The sequence below is a fragment of the Chaetodon auriga genome, chromosome 10 (assembly GCF_051107435.1).
Source record: "Chaetodon auriga isolate fChaAug3 chromosome 10, fChaAug3.hap1, whole genome shotgun sequence".
Lineage (NCBI taxonomy): Eukaryota > Metazoa > Chordata > Actinopteri > Chaetodontiformes > Chaetodontidae > Chaetodon > Chaetodon auriga.
The window spans coordinates 26474956-26491804 of NC_135083.1; the positions used below are offsets into that span (position 1 = coordinate 26474956).

General features: G+C 42.1%; 2 protein-coding genes and 1 pseudogene across 2 annotated transcripts in view; 1 reads left to right on the forward strand and 2 right to left on the reverse strand.

The window, feature by feature from the left end:
- The window catches only part of ccdc22 (CCC complex scaffolding subunit CCDC22), a 30703-nt gene extending 21227 nt beyond the window's left edge, over window positions 1-9476 (reverse strand). The window contains exons 1-5 of the mRNA XM_076740421.1: window positions 9032-9476; window positions 8626-8803; window positions 6994-7126; window positions 4502-4608; window positions 3884-3968 (exon numbers count right to left, since the gene is read on the reverse strand). Of these exons, the coding sequence (XP_076596536.1) occupies window positions 3884-3968; window positions 4502-4608; window positions 6994-7126; window positions 8626-8803; window positions 9032-9081 (553 nt within the window). The 5' untranslated portion in view covers window positions 9082-9476. The remainder of the gene's footprint in view (window positions 1-3883; window positions 3969-4501; window positions 4609-6993; window positions 7127-8625; window positions 8804-9031) is intronic.
- Window positions 1-16849, forward strand: part of asxl1 (ASXL transcriptional regulator 1) — a 148703-nt gene that overhangs the window by 16696 nt on the left and 115158 nt on the right. The gene's annotated exons all lie outside the window — the stretch shown is intronic.
- On the reverse strand, window positions 11816-14326 carry LOC143327395 (uncharacterized; annotated as a pseudogene).

Genomic DNA, 16849 nt, shown 5'->3' on the forward strand with positions numbered 1-16849 from the left:
TGTTTTCAACACAATCAGGGGGGAGTTCAGGGGGAAGCTGGAAGGAGCTGGAGTAGACTGCCAAATGGCTGCGTGGACCATCAACTCACAGACCACAGTACGTGGGGCTTTGTGACTGTGAGTCAATGAGGTGGTTTGCAGTCCTGGACTCCACAGGGTAGAGTGCTCTCTCCTTTCCTCTTCACTCTCTACACATCAGACTTCAGACACAACACCGACAGCTGCCACATCCAGAAGATGATACAGCCATTGTTGGACATGTATCACAGGTGAACAAACTTTTGTTCTACATATTTTTACTTATCCTCTAAGATATTGCTGAATTGCTATTTCTACTTTATTTACTTGATCTATAATGGACGCAGCTGCAAGTGGCTCAATTTCCTCTCTCGGATTAAAAAAGTATTCTGATAATGATTATATTTTGCACCAGCAGTAAGTGGAATTACAATGCCTTAAAACTGTGAAAGAAAAAAAAATCTTTATTTTAATATCAGATCTAAAACTCACTCTAGACATAAGAGATAACATAATTATAGCTAACCACCTCATCCCAAGCTTCTTGGTAAAATACAGTTGAGATGTGAGGTCTTTATTTTGGAAAAACAGCCTCATTATGAACTTCCTGTTGTTCCTGCTCCCTTACTTTCTGAGTATTTTATTTTGAAAAACTAGGTCCATCCCTAGTTTCCTGCTAAAATGCAGTTCAAATGCATAGTGTGACTATTGGGGACTTTTATTTTGAAAAAACAAGCTTCAGCCTGAGCTCCATGTTAAGATATATTTACTTCCTGGGTATTTTATTTTTAACTAGGTCATTGCTTGGTTTCCTGTTAACATACAGTGCCTGTCAGGGGCTTTGATTTGGAAAAGCCTGGCTCATCCTGACTTTGTAGTCATGACCAAGGTCACCGTCTTGGGCTGCAATATGAGAAAGTTTAGGACCCAGTCACCATGTCTGAAAACAGACGAGCCAAGACGAAGAACTGTCCAACTCGCACAACAAAATTATGGATGAACGTGCTGATAACAAGAAAGAGATTGAGGATGCTCCATTGACTTTTAGAGCTGATACAGTGGGGAAAATAAATATTGAATTTGTCAACATTTTTGTCAGTAAACATATTTCTAATGGGGCTATTGATATGAATTTTTCATCAGATGTCAGTAACAACCCAAGAAATCCACAAATACAAAGAAATCAAAACAAATAAGTCCATAAATTAAGTTGTGTGAAATAAAGTGGAATGACACAGGCAACAAGTATTGAACACGTGACCTGGAAATGATTTAATACTTGATAGAAAAGCCTTTGTTAGTAATGACAGCTTCAAGATGCCTCCTGTATGAAGAAACTAGTTGCATGCATTGCTCAGGTGTGATTTTGGCCCATTCTTCCACACAAACTCTCTTCAAATCTTGAAGGTTCCGGGGACCTCTTCTATGAACTCTGATCTTCGTTCTTTCCATAGATTTTTAATCAGATTAAAATCAGGTGATTGACTGGGCCACGCTAGCAGCTTTATTTTCTTTCTCTGAAACCAATTGACAGTTTCCTTGGCTGTGTGTCAGGGATCACTGTCTTGCTGAAATGTCCACCCTCGCTTCAGCTTCAGCATCCTGGTGGGTGGCAGCAGATTATTATCAAGAATGTCTCTGTACATTTCTCCATTCATTCTTCCTTCAATTATATGAAGTCTACCAGTACCATGTGATGAAAAACAACCCCACACCGTGATGTTCCCACCTCCAAACTTCACTGCTGGTATGGTGTTTTGGGGATGATGTGCAGTGCCATTTCTCCTCCAAACAAGGTGTGTGCTGTGACATCCAAAAACTTTGGTCCGATCTGACCAGACTATATACTGCCAGTATTTCATCAGCCTGTCCAAATGTTGTGCAGCTCGAACAAGCTCCAACATGTTTTTCCTTCAGTAGTGGAGTCTTGCATGGCGGTTGAGTGCACTACTTATTGTGTTCTTTGAAACAAGTATACCTGCTGATTCCAGGTCTTTCTGAAGCTCTCCACAAGTGGCCCTTGGCTCTTGGTCAACTCTTCTGATTAATCTTTTGACTCCTCTGTCAGAAATCTTGCGAGGAGCACCTGGTCATGGCCAGTTTAAGGTGAAATGATGTTCTTTCCACTTCCAGATAATGGCCCCAACGGTGCTCACTTTACTTCTCTCTTTAAAGTCTGCTGTTTTGGAGTGGGAGCTCAACATGAGAAATAACAATCATCACTGTATTGCTGTTGTTACAGACAATGGAAGAAATACAGATGTAGCGGTGAGAGAGCCCGGACTGTCCACACATAAAATGTCTTGCAACTTGCTGCACCAACAGGTTTGAACATGTGTCACTCCAGCCGTCTGCTTGGTGGAGTGAGGTGTGTAGTCGTTTTTTTCACCACAGTTCAACTGCCACAGCTGTGCTGACTACCGAACAGAGACTGTTAAACCCGCCAGTATATAAACTGAACTTTTAGTTTTAAGTTAAAAACACATTTTATATAAACAAGAAATACTGTACATCCTAATTTATTAATAAAGGCCATTTTTTAAGTAATCTGTTTTTCTATTTTTTTTAATATCGCAATGGATATCATATTGTGGCCTTAGTATCGCAGTGTCATCGTGCCATGAGTTTTTGATATTGTTACATCCCTAGCAATTAACTGCTAGAATTAGAAGCTTATCTCTATTCTCTACAGAAGCTATGAGCTGAAATGCATTGTTAAAAAAGCTGGAAGCTAAACTGTTAAACTTAATATTTTAAAAAGCACAATAGGTAAAGAGAAGTTGAATAGAAGCATCAATGTCCTGTATTCCCAATGTGTAACTGTACGAAGTGCTCAGGTACTGAGAAAGAAACAGGGGGACTTGTAAAAGTTCCACTCTAACAAGACACCAGCACTCAAAAACTGTCGATTGTAACAGTTAAGAGTGAAAAGGAGAGAGGTCCAACTGACAAAAAAAGCTTTGCATCCATCTTCCAATCACAACAGAGGAAGAGCAAGAGAAACACACAAACACACAGAGCGAGTTGAGACACAGAGAAAGAGAAATTTTGAAAACAACAACTATTTTTAACACTATAAAACAGTGGTTCCCACACTTTTTTCCTTGAAGCTCCCCTTGCCTGTGTCCAAGACAAGCCCCTCAACTCCTACCTGCCTACATGCACTAAAACAATAAAGTCATTAATTACAAACTTTTTTTGCAAAAATGAACAGCATTTGTAGGTTTTTGTTCTTATCCAGTTGGGTGTGTTATTGGGATTTTATAAATTTAATGTGCACAAATATGATTTTGGTAACCTCACAACCTCAGCGCAGATAAAATTGTTGTGCACCCCCTGTGATCTCTGGTGTCCCCCACAGCGCAGACCCCAGGTTGGGAACCACTGCTATAAAAGGTAGAGCCAACATTAAACAGAATGTTCCCATATATATATGAATGTGCCTGTTGTATGTACTGTATGTACAGTGTGTGTACAATATAAATCTACACTATGCGCATACAGTTTGTAAGTATGTACAGTATGGTATGTATGTCTTTATGCATCTATATTTGTGTCATTTGCCCCCATTGAGTTGCATTCTAAAACTTTGATGAAAAAAGCTTAATGTCTTAAGTATAAAAGTTAAAAAAAATCTGAATGACAGCAGTGATGTCTTTGACCTGAATATTTTGATATTTGAATGTTTCTATAGTTGAAAGTATGCAGAAGTAGACTGAAAAACTAATCCAAAAATTAAAAAACCAGACAGAGAAAAGAGAAAAATAATGTGAGAGCTGTGTTCCATCTCTCGTACTACTAATGACAAAACTATTCAGGGCCACAATAAAACATCACACACCAGAATGTGCAGTTGGAGGCCTACCTTTCAGCTGCATCTTTCCTGGACCTTTAGTGCAGTGTGGTAAACTCAGCAGCTGCACGTGGAAGCTGTGCAATGCTCCTGGACTCTTAAAAGGAAAAAAAGTTAATCTTGTCAGAGCAGTCTCTCTTTGAATCTTTAAATAAAATATTGTGAAAAATATATAACCTACATCACAGCTTTCCCTTGTTTGGTTGCAGTATAGATACATAAGTACTTTTTGACACTGTCAATTTCCATTTAAGTTTTCAATTAATTACCAGAGTAATTCAGTGATACAAGATATTTAGTCATTAAGGCCAGTCACTCTCTTTCTTTCACTTACATTTCTCAGAATTAACATTTTGTGCTTAACGTGCTGGCCCTCGCTCACTGTCATACTGTATCCGTACTCAGACCACTGTTTAGTTTGTTTGCTCCAATGTTTAACAGAAGACAGTGGCTCATTTCCTAAGACAGTGTTACAGACTAAATAAACAGAAATTTGGAGACTGAACAGGCTTTATGAGGTTAGTGTAAATATGCCTGGATCACCCACTCACCCCACCTTTATGACTGACTTGAGACATCCCCATGTATTAAAGCTTTTCAGATATCAAAAAGAAATTTTTAAGAGTTTACTTGTGTTTCACCGTGCAGTGGCAGTCTGCAGTTTGAGGGCAGCCAGGGCACAGCAAGCTGGGCTTTAATAGCAGCAGCAATGGCTCTCTGGAGGACCACTGATTTACCTAAAGAAGAGAAGGCAGCTTAGGATGACCTCTCAAATAAGTGGCAAATGACAAACAAAAGGCCTCATCTTGCCAACATCATCTTAAAAAATTTTCCCTCATTTTGTTCGGACTGTGTAATGCCGAGTTCAGGCCACACAATATCAGCATGACAACAGCCTGACTGGACAGACATAGGCCATTGGGTACAATTAAAAACAGAAATGACTGTTTTATCCCATATAGTGTGTCATTGTGGACAACAACTGATGCCGCATCTGGGACACCTCACATCCCAACAGACAGACTAGCATGTCAAAAAAAAATTTTCTCTCCAGGACAAATCCCATGACATGCCCCAAAGAGTGCTCTTCCATGCACAACAGTAAACATAGCAAAGTGAAAGATAAATGATGCTGTTGGTGCTGCGAGCTGAAACTATGAAACGAAAGAAATGTCACTGTATTTTTCTTGACAGCCAGCATCATACACATCGCCATTGATTGTTATCATTTTTGTTCATAGAGACAGGTCTCTAGGACCTCCCTCCCAGTGACATCATGCATGTCAAGAAAAAGGTGGCAAGCTATGACTGATCAGGAACCAACATATGATCTTTTATGTCTCTCGGCCAAGTAAGAATTTATGACTCTGTAAACACCTAATCTGACCATCCATCACCTAACGTCATCCGTAACTGTTCTTGCTTTTTCTTTTAAACTGACTGAAACTAACAGCACAGTTTTCTGGGATACATTCTGATTTCTGATTTCTTGTATGCGACTGACTGATTACTGGCCACACTAAATCACCTACTTTGTGTGCTAATATATTTAACAGATGATAATAGTATAGAGATGGTCCTGTGAACTGTTCGGAAGATCCCAATAGAACATTTTATTGATAATGATATTAATTCGCTTCTCAGGTTCATGTCAGACCAAGAAATTGTTTGTTACTTGTAGCTCGAAGGACTGAGTAGTGTGTAGGATCCTTTCTTGTTGTGATATCGTCTTACTGTCATTTTTTAAGAAACCGTAATAGTAGAATTGTATTTACTCTGTATGTGCCGGACAAGGCATGGGAATAAGCCAGAGTTTACCTCAAGAAATTGATAGAAATACACAGCAGATTGTTTGACAATACTTACCAATTTTTAAGACACTTTTCAAGTCCACAATCCTAAAAGTCTCTTATCCTGCCTGGACAAAGCATGCTCTGACTGATATACAGTGTGCTAAAATTTAAACCCAAAACCCCTGTTTTGATCCATGTAAACCATGCTCTCTTGATGCTAAGAAACAAATGTTGTACTTTTTTGTGGAACAAAAGCTGTTTACTTGTCTTATGGTACATCATAAAGCTGCAGTAGGTAAGATGGAGAAGAGAGCAGACTTGAAAATTTGAACCAACACAAGTTCACGTCACTCTCCCTCCCTCTCCGCTGCACTCATGCCCTGCCTCCAAGCCCCTCCTCCCTGCAGCGTCTGCACGGCTGCCGTGACAACCAGTAACGTTAGCCTTAGCATCGGAAACAAGCTAACTCTGCAAAGCCGCTACATCACAGTAACTAAAATACTGTACGCGCTGCGGAGTGTTACTGTGACAATCACCATATTAGCTTTATGGTTATTTGTTGTCTTAGCAAAGCAATTTCTGATTCTGATTTCTGATTCTGATTCTTAGCCGTATATGCTGTTGTTGGCAGCAGCGGTATGGGCAGTTTCTCCTTTGCGGGTGGCTGTTGCTCCGCCATAGCTTTCACTAGCCTCCTGATGCCACTCACAGGGCTGTTTGACTGAGCGGCTCCCTCAGACGCTCCTCTGGCTCTGATTGGTTGTTTTGTGTCGGGTGCGGTGGATTCTTGCTAATCGCCGTAGGAGCAGTAGGTGGGACCAATGGAGCCGTTTTTTCACAGATTACATGTTTCATGTACTGCTGTCTGGGCATAGGGACAGTTTTAGCAAATATGACCAAAAATTACTTTTATACAAGTTACATACTGCAGTTTTAAGAACTACATTTAATTTGTTAAACAACTTATTGAAATGTCATTGAGTTTACATGCAGTTATTTTTTTGATTAAACAGAAGATTGATTTCTGTCAAATGTATACATCTGCGCAAAAGTCTCAAATGTAAAATGCTGATCAACTACATGATAGCCACAAATCAGGATTATAGTATCTTATGTTATGACACAAGTAACAGCACATGTACAAACTTAACAGTACAATATTTCTTTCTTTCTGTCTGTCTGTCTAAGGAGAGACGAGTGTGTGGATGAGGGAAATTCAACGGAGAGGTGGAAAAAAGAACAAATAGACAGATGTAGATTATATACAAAAGAGTAGGAAAAAAATATTGCCTTGTGTGGAATGGCTAAATTGATACATGTTCTCTGTACCTGCTGGCTGGTCTGAGGCCTCTGCATGTTCTCTGGGCAGCTTCTCCACCAGGAACATGAGCAGTGAACGGATCTCTGGCTCGTTGCTGTAGAGAAAAGTCTGGTAGCCTATTTCTCCTTTATAACCAATGTCCTGGGAAAAAAAAAAGTTTGACATGTGGGGAATATGGCTCAGGAGGTAGAGAGGTTGTCAACTTATCAGAAGGTCTCTGCAGTCTACATGTCGAAGTATCCTTGGGAAAGATACTGAACCCCAAATTGCTCACTCGTTGCTGTGTCATCGGTGTCTCAGTGTATGTTAGAACGGTTACTGCTCACAATGAGCAGATGGCACAGTGAATGAATGTGTGAGAATGTTGACTAGTGTTGTAAGTGTTTTGACAGGTCATTAAGACTAGGAAAAGCACTATATAAATACAGTCCATTCACCATTCATGCACATATTAGGAATACTACTGGAGGACTACAGGCGCATCAGAATTCAAGCTGGCACATCTGAATTTGTGCCTACAACCATCTGTTCTTCCAATTAAATGTCTTTGCGTGCTTTCAAAAGCACTCTATAAATAAAATGTACTCTTAATTGGCTACTGCTGCTTCCTTGTGAATGCCGGTGTGCATGGTCTTTGACTAAAAAGTATTGCAATTGAAAAGGGTGCTGAAAATGTTCTCATTAAAACTGATTCACAATGCGATTGAGAAAAAAAATGGAAGATTCCACAAACTAATGGAAGATCTTCATTGTCACAAACTATATTTGAAGATGACATTTCTTTTCACAAAACAATATCCTAACTCAAGGCAGGCACACTAGATTACTCCATGGCTTTCAACCACATCTTGGCCCTCCTCTGTGGATGTAGTTTGCTCTGTGGCAGCAAGTAACAATTATTTTCATTAGATTAATCTGTGAATTAGTTTCCTGATTAATCGTTTCGTCTCTAAAATGTCAAAACATTTTTTGAAAAAGCTTGATCACAATTTCCCACAGCTTCAGAAAGAGACATCCTCAAATTGCGTCTTTTGTCCAACCAATAGTCCAGAACCCAAAGACTCTTCATTTACTGGCATATGACTGTCGATGACAATGACACAGAGAGGCAGCAAATCTTTTCATCCAAGGAGCTGGAATCAGCAAATGTTTTGACACTTTTGCCCGAAAAAAATGACTGAAATAAATTCTCAGTTGTTAAAATAGTAAGCAATTAACTTTCTTTCAACTAATCGACTAATTGTTAGAGCTGCAGTTTTCTCAGTTGTCATCTACAACTGAGTAAAGTCCTTAATAGAAAGATCATGAGATATGGCTGAAAGCTCCAAAAAATAAGTGGGCTTTGAGTTAGGTTTTTTTTTGTTTGTTTGTTTTACTTAAAAACTTTAAACTCCTGTGGCCAATTAATGACATAATATTAACTGCTTTTGTGGATGCCAACTCACACACAGCTCATGAGCTGTGGAAAAGCAAAACAGACTAAAAGTTTTGATCTGTTACCATATATTTTACTTTGAACGTCCAAGTTGAAAATACATTGTTATTGATTGCTTTTCAATGTACCTTCGCTTTTATTGTTCGATCCAACGGACTAGTCGGACTGACTGAATCCATTCATCTCGAATAGGTGGGGGTCTTACCTGACAAGCCTGCGCCAGGCTCATGCCCACTCTGAAGCGGGCAGACATGCCTGGAGGAAGGGAGGTGGGCAGCGCGCTGCCCAGGCCTGAATCGATCACCCGGATACATCTGACCACCGCCTCCACAATCAGCTCACTGCTGAACTGTTTGACGCTGTCAATCTCCTCACTAACCTCTCTGTGGGTCACAGATCATATGTTACTAATTATCAGTTTCACCGTTAGTCCCGTCTTATTCAGTACTAGTTCACAAACTTTGCCTCAAATAACCCAGTGATCATATGATGGCTGACGTTGACTTGCAAACTACCAAACTTCACATTAGTCAGCTAACATGTCAGTGCAATATATGGTTAAACTGGCATTCTACACAACAGTAAATTGAATAAAAGCTCTAGATACTTACGTGCCGACTTGTTTGAGGGCGTGAATCAAGATGTTGTCAACTTCTTCCATTTCCGAAGTTTTTGTGCGATACAGCTAGCTTCTGGATAACAGACAGGATTATTGCAGGGCATCTGATTCTGGCGGGTTATTTAATCACATCGAATTAGCTAAAATTCGTGTGGGTGTCCCATGGATGAAAACAGGCAAGATAACTAGCTTTCATCTTCTATTAGCTAACATGAGAACTAGGTTAGCTACTGACAACTACTTCATTTGCAAAACTGGCAAAACACATTGTAATTTCCAAGTGCACTTGAAGCGCCTTGCTACAGATAACCTCTCAATACAACGTTAATGGAAATTTTGTTTTCCCAAAGCATAAAACCTGACCCGCTACAAACGTAACAAATAAAGCACTTGTGTGCCTTGTTCCGTGTGGAAATAAAGTAATATGGGAACAGAGCGACAGTGTTTCTGGGAGGTAGAGTTTCATTTGGTCTCAATGTCGTCAAAAACAAATAGGGAATTACACACCTAGAAATACATCTCCCAGCATGCACCAGAAGAGAGTCCCATGACCGGAAAGGAGCTACATAGCTAAATGGAAGACGCTAGAAGGGGGGGTCGGATGTGAACTATTTAACATGTGATACTGCACTGACTGTCTTCTTACACTGAAACTTAAAGTGACATTCTGTGCTCTTTATCCTAACTGTGGTACTAAAACTACGATGCTCATTTGCTTTTTGTGCTGTTTTATTTACACATTTCCTTTTTTCATTTTTTAAATGTCTTTTAATGTTGTGACTTAGTGGTATTTTCTGAATTTAGAGCTTGTCTTTTTGAGTCTGAAGTCTAAACTCTGCCCAGTGTTTGACATGGATAGGGTTTATCTTCTGAGGTAAATTAGTAATTGGGTGGCTCCACTGCACTCTGCTGTTATGAATGCCTACAAAGTTCTCTCTGGTTTACAGGTTAACATGGATGATATTTTATCCAGCAAGGAAACAAGGAACGTTCTGGTTCCATTTTTTTTTTTTTTTTTTTTTTTTTTTTTTTTTTTTGTTAAACACCTAATAGTTATAGACTGGGAAAAAAATAACCAGGCTGTTCAGGCAGAGTAAATATCAATAAGCTATCTCTGAAGGTGCATTTAAAACTGTTCTAACACATACTGTATAATGGTACTGACTTAACATCCAAGAGGGTGTCAGTTGCTGAATTGCAACTTTTAAGAGAAAAAAAAACAAATACAAATAACAATAACAATAATTTCTTCAAAAACAAGGTGTTGCTGAAGAAAACATTAACCAAATGCAAGAAGATCAGGCAACTCCACTTTCATGGCTAGAATGTACACAATATGATTGTGAAGGATAAAAAGGTATCGGTTATTACTAGTTTTGTGAACAATTGGAGTGATGAGTGGACAAAAACACTAAGGCAGATGAATGCCCACCCAGAGTCTGGTTCAGCTTCAGGTTTCTGCCTGTTAAAAGGAAGTTTTTCCTCACCACTGTCACCAAGTGCTTGCTCACAAGGGAATTGTTGGGTCTCTGTATTGGGGTCAGTGATTGAAAGGAGCCTGAATGGACTGTGCATTTGGGACTCTGGGTGGAAAATGCATTGATTAAAGCAAAAAAATTGATTGAACCACTAATGCAAATTGGCCTCCACATCTATAAATACAGAATTACTGCAAGAGATAAAATAAATGTTTTTTTGTTTGTTTAGAGAAAACTGTAACTGTAGTGAAGATGCTTTTAGCCAAGATGCATGTTTCATTTCAAACTGAAACTGGTTCCACATAGGCTGAAACCCAGTCACCAAGTGGACTCCTCATTAAACATTCTGTCCTCCTCTGGCCACAGTCATTGGTGCAGGCCTGCTTGGTGCTCTCACAGCCTTGGAGGGAGAGCCTGCTGAATCAGAGGTCTCTGGGGAATACTGAGTGTGGGAAAGGAATTCCCTTTCTTGCTGGTAGCATTTTTGATTGGATGATGTAGGATGAAGGTGGCAAAGGAAATGTCTCACTCAAGCTCTATGAGTATGGTCTCTACCAGCTGGAAAGTGTCCTGAGACAACTTCTGATTTAGCACTGTAGAAATAATCGAAAACTAGAAGTCTGTGGTTGTGCAAGGCATATTAGCCTTTGTAAATGAAGTTTGTGAATGTGGAGAAAAGGTTTTGTGTAGATAAAATAGGGCTTCACTGAAAATTCCAATTCACAATGTTTATGACTTTAAGGAATCAGAACTTAATGATTACACTGCTGTTGATGAGTAGTCAAAATTTGGGATTTTCTGGTTTTACCTAAGCACAACGTATCATGTGTCTGACAAAATTGGACAGCAAGATTGACAGACATGGTGACACTACAGCAGAGCAGCAGAGATAGACCAATTATTCTGATCAGCAGCAGGAAATACCAGTTAGTGTAAATGAATCACAGACAGAACCATCTAGTATAATTAAAGACTCGTGGGAGCTCCAGTGCCCATGCAGCTGTAGTTGACCTAACTGATCTTACCTCCCAGTCTTAAAATTCAGAGGAGTTTATAGGTGGCCTGATAGCTGTATCTTCTAAAAGCCAGCTGGATGACTCTGCTCTAGTTTTACATTCCACAAAGAAAGTCGTCAGTGGTGCCCTTCCCACATCCACCCCTGTCGTGGAAGTTCGTGTGGACCATGCTGTCAATGCTGTCCGTTCTTTTTTTGTAGTGAAACATCTTCTGATGCATAGCTAGGGCACATCATCAGTGATGCTACCTGAGGTCATAGGGTGTTTCGGGTTTTTCGAGCATCAGACACCCTCACTCAGGCGACCCAGTTGAGCACTCGACCACGGATCTCCTCTCTTTATCCAGAGCCACCTAGAGGCTTTCTCTGCCCCCTCTGTGCTGTTATAGATGGCCCTCCTCCTCCTCTCACCTGTGATGCCAAGTGCAGTGTAAGCCCTGCAGAGGGACTGTCCTGCAAAGCCTCTGCACCCAACCTCCACAGGCAAGCACCTTGCCTTCCAGCCTCGTCTTTGGCAGTCGCTGACTAGGTTGTCATATTTGTCCCTCTTGCACTCAAATGCCTCCTCCATGCATTATTCCCATGGCACAGTGAGCTCAAGCATGACAATGTTCTCCATTGCCTCTGACACCAGAATGATGCCAGGTCTGAGGGTGGTCTCAACAACATGCTGGGGGAACTTAAGTTGGCTGCCCAAATCCACTGAGAACTGCCAGTCAGTCCAGTGTGGAGCAACCCTGGTGTTTCTCTGGAAGTTGTTCTTGGCTCCTCCCCAGCTCTGATGAAGTTGATGGTTTTCTTCATGGGCTTAGACCTCTGTATCAGCCTTCCCCGAGAGCTTTTGGGCAGCAACTCATTACGTGCTCGAGGGTCCCCTTTCCCTGGCACAGGGGGCATGCTGGTGTTTCAACCAAACCCCAGCAGTGCAGGTTGGATGGGCTGGGAAGGACATCGTAGACTGCATGGACCAAGAACTTGATGCGGTGTGGCTCTACCCGCAAAAGGTCAGTCCACGAGATCTTCCTCTCGACAACTTGCTCCCATCCGGTCCAGGCACCTTGCTGCATCATTCCCACTGCTCTGCTGGATCTCTCCTCTTCCACGGCTGCTCTCACCTCGTTCTGGACAAGTTGCCTCCACTCCTTTCCCCGAGCCTTGGCAAAACGAGCGGGTGTGGTGGTTCCAAGGCCAGCCCTGCCTCTGGCCACTGTTCCCACCAGGACTCCCTGGTGTAGTCATGATTCTGCCTGTTCCACTGCAGCCTCTGCTCTCCATTTCCTGTCTGTCGTAACTGCTACTCCTGCCCCGGAGACTTTTGGGTCCGTCGACTCACGGAACTGCGACACCTCCCTTGCATGCAAGACCTTGAACTCCTCCTCAATGGATTTCAATGGGAGTGTCAGTTTGCAGGTGTTTCCATAAAGGCCGATGTTGCTCAAGCTCCTTGGCAGCCCTAACCATCTCCTTAAGTAGCGGCTGACTCTCCTTTCCAGATCTGAGATGGTGGTGATCAGGAACTCATAGAGAAGCAGTGACCACAGTATCCTTGGCAGAATCCCATGCTGATAAACCCACGCCTTGAATTTTCCTGGGAGGCTGGTCTTGTCGACACTCCTCAGCCATCCCTCAAGCTCCTCACAGGTGTTCTTGATGGAAGCTGTATCCCTGAGGCTGCTGTCAAAGAACTTCCCCAAGCTCTTTATTGACTTCTCTGAGATGATAGGGATAGGTGTTCCTGCAATGGAGAAGCAGAACTTCTCTGCCACTGCCCTTTTTCAAGACCAAGGATCTTGACTTGGTTGGCTTGAATGACATCCTGGCTCATCCCATTATCCTCTCCAGCCCCGTCAGGATCCATCTAGCTCCCGGCACTGCCTCGCTGGTAACTGTCAGGTTGTCCATGAAGGCGCGGATTGGCAGCTGGTGGATCCCAGACTTGGACTTGGGGCCTCTGCACTCTGCAGACTTCACCAACATGTTCATCGCTAGAGTGAACAAGGTCACTGCGATGGTGCAGCCTGTGAAGATTCCCACCTCTGTGCCACTCAGATATTGTTGATCCTGCAGAAACTCTCAGGCTGAAATCGTTGTAATAATCCAGGATGAGGTCTCTTACTGCAGCTGGAACATGATTCCTTTCCAACGTCTTGAGGACCAGCTTGTGGGGCATTGAGCCATAGGCATTGGCCAGGTCTAGCAACAGCACCACCAGGTCCCCTTTGTTCTCCCTTGCCTCTCTAAGGAGCTATGTTACCACACCTGTGTGCCACCAGATAATTTAGTTATATATAGAGCAGCATTGATTTATTTCCTGGAGCAAATTACTTTTGTTTTGTAAATTCTCTAATTTTAAATTTAGTAAATTCCGATTGACCAATTTTACTTTCATAATCTCTTACTATTTCTCTGATCTTATTGCAGTATTCTTCAGTTTAACAAACTAACATTAAATTTGCAATACCCTTAATTTCTGGTTACCTTCCTTGCAGGTTCTAAACTATATACACTACCAACAAAAAAATTAGGGATATTTGGCTTTCAGGTGAAATTTATGGAAAATGTAAAAATCTCAAACAATTTATTGAAACAAGATGCAGATGCAAGATGATGACACCTATGCCTGGTGGTGTGGTCAGGTACCCTTGCAGGTCGTCTAGCGTGCAGACCACGCTGATGTAAATGGTTTCGAATGGTCTGACGTGACACTTGGCTGCCTCTCACCTCCCTTAAATGTGCCTGGGGTTGTGTGGCATTCATCATCTGGTTCCACAGGGCACTGTTCACAATCAATCATCATCAGTGTGGGATGTGGCCTCAGTGGCCACTTCCCTCTGAGAACATCCTGTTTGAAGCCTCGCAATGGTGAGGTACTGTTGATCAATTGTTAGGTGTTGTCTTGGTCTCATGATCACAAAATGTGATCAGCATGATGAAGAGGACTGTTTAAATACCAATTCTAATTGGACCAGGAAATTTATTGGTCAGTTCATGGATCAAAGACCTGTTGTGAATTCAGCTCCTTGTTAGAGAACGGCAAGTTGTGCAAAAAGTACAAGTACATTGAACAGTTGGACATGTGCATTCAAAAGTTTAGAGAAGGTCAAATCAAGTTCACCTGTAAAGGTTATAGTGTATTTTAGGTTCATCCTGAAATTTCACCCGAAAGCCAAATATCCCCAACTTTTTGTGAGGTGTGTGTGTGTGTGTGTGTGTGTGTGTGTGTGTGTGTGTGTGTGTGTCTCACATCTCCTTTGCATAGAGTTGATCAGGTTGTTGACTGTGGCCTGCGGAATGTTGCTGGATATTGGCAGGAACTAGAACACGCTGTCATATACGCAGATCCAGAGCATCCCAAACATGCTCAATGTGTGACATGTCCGGTGAGTATGCTGGCCATGCAAGAACTGGGATGTTTTCAGCTTCCAGGAATTGTGTACAGATCCCAGCAACATGGGGCCGTGCATTATCATGCTGCAACATGAGGTGATGGTCGTGGATGAATGGCACAAGAATGGGCCTCAGGATCTTGTCACAGTATCTCTGTGCATTCAAAATGCCATCAATAAAATGCACCTGTGTTCGTTGTCCATAACATACACCTGCCCATACCATAACCCCATAGCCACCATGGGCCACTTGATCCACAACGTTGACATCGGCAAACCACTCACCCACACAATGCCACACACGCTGTCTGCCATCTGCCCTGAACAGTGAAAACCGGGATTCATCCGTGAAGAGAACACCTCTACAATGTGCCAGATGCCATCGAATGTCAGCATTTGTCCACTCAAGTCAGTTATGGCGACGAACTGCAGTCAGGTCGAGACCCCGATGAGGACGACGAGCATGCAGATGAGTTTACCTGAGACGGTTTCTGACAGTTTGTGCAGAAATTCTTTGGTTATGCAAACCGATTGTTGCAGCAGCTGTCTAATCAGCATCTTGTCTTGCCACACCAATGAGGTGGGATGGATTATCTCAGCAAAGGAGAAGTGTTCACTAACACAGATTTAGACAGATTTGCGCACAATTTTTGAGAGAGAATGGTCTTTTGTGTATATAGAAAATGTTTTAGATCTTTGAGTTCAGCTCATGAAAAGTGGTAGCAAAAACAAAAGTGTTGCGTTTATATTTTTCCATCCATCCATTTTCTATACCGACTATCCCTTTCGGGGTTGTGGGGGGGCTGGAGCCTATCCCAGCCGTCAACGGGCGAGAGGTGGGGTACACCCTGAACCGGTCGCCAGTCGATTGCAGGGCAACATTTAGAGACAGACAACCATTCACACTCACACTCACACCTAAGGACAATTTTTAGAGTCACCAATTAACCTAATGAGCATGTTTTTGGTCTGTGGGAGGAAGCCGGAGTGCCCGGAGAGAACCCACGCATGCAAAGGAAGAACACGCAAACCAAACCGGCGACTTTCTTGCTGTGAGGCACGCGCACTACCTGCTGCTGCGTATGTATACACGCGAAGCATATCACCACACCTCCAGACTGGTTAGAGCCATGACTAAAAATCCTGTCTCCCAACTGATTAATCCAAAAAGTCATGTCACAACATTAGAATGTCCTTCACACTCCTAACATTTAAGACACCACATGAAACATCTATACCAAAAAAACAAACTGCATGTCAGGATTGGCGGTGTATTCCTGCCCCTTCCCCTTTTTTTGTCTCCCCTCCCTTGTGTTTTGTGTGTCTTCTCCCCCTCCCTCTCTGTCTGTGTGTATGCTGAACTGGGCATGGTTCACCTACTGCTGCCTGCCCACCTGCCCACCTGAGGCTCATCAAGTCATCAGCCCACACAGTATATAACCCTGGTTCTTCACTCCACTCTTTGCCAGATTGCTTGTTGTCCTCTGTGGTATTTTGTCTTGGCTCCTTTTTTCTCTTGTTAAAGTTTTGGCTCCATGCTGTCTCCTTAAACTGACACCTGTATTTTGTCTTCACAAGAGGAAACCACAAGCCTCTTACCACTTGGATTACTTGCCAAAAATCAGCTAACTTTCTCTGGTCTTTCACCATCTGCCAACCTGCTCTGACCGCCCGGCCCAGCTCTTCAGAATTGCACATTTATTCTGACTGTACAAGCTGTAATTAACTGTTTTTGTGTTGAACACTGCCAAACATTCTGCTTTTGGGTTCAGTTACATCCTGACATTATGATATAGCAGTCCTCTAACTCTGTCCTTAAGATTGCTGTTCTCTTTGCAAAGTCAGTTGTTTTTTTTTTCTCTAGGTCCTTGAGGCTTTCTTTTTGCAAATCTGTTGCCTCTTCTATGTTGAACTGGACTGCCTTTGTTAAG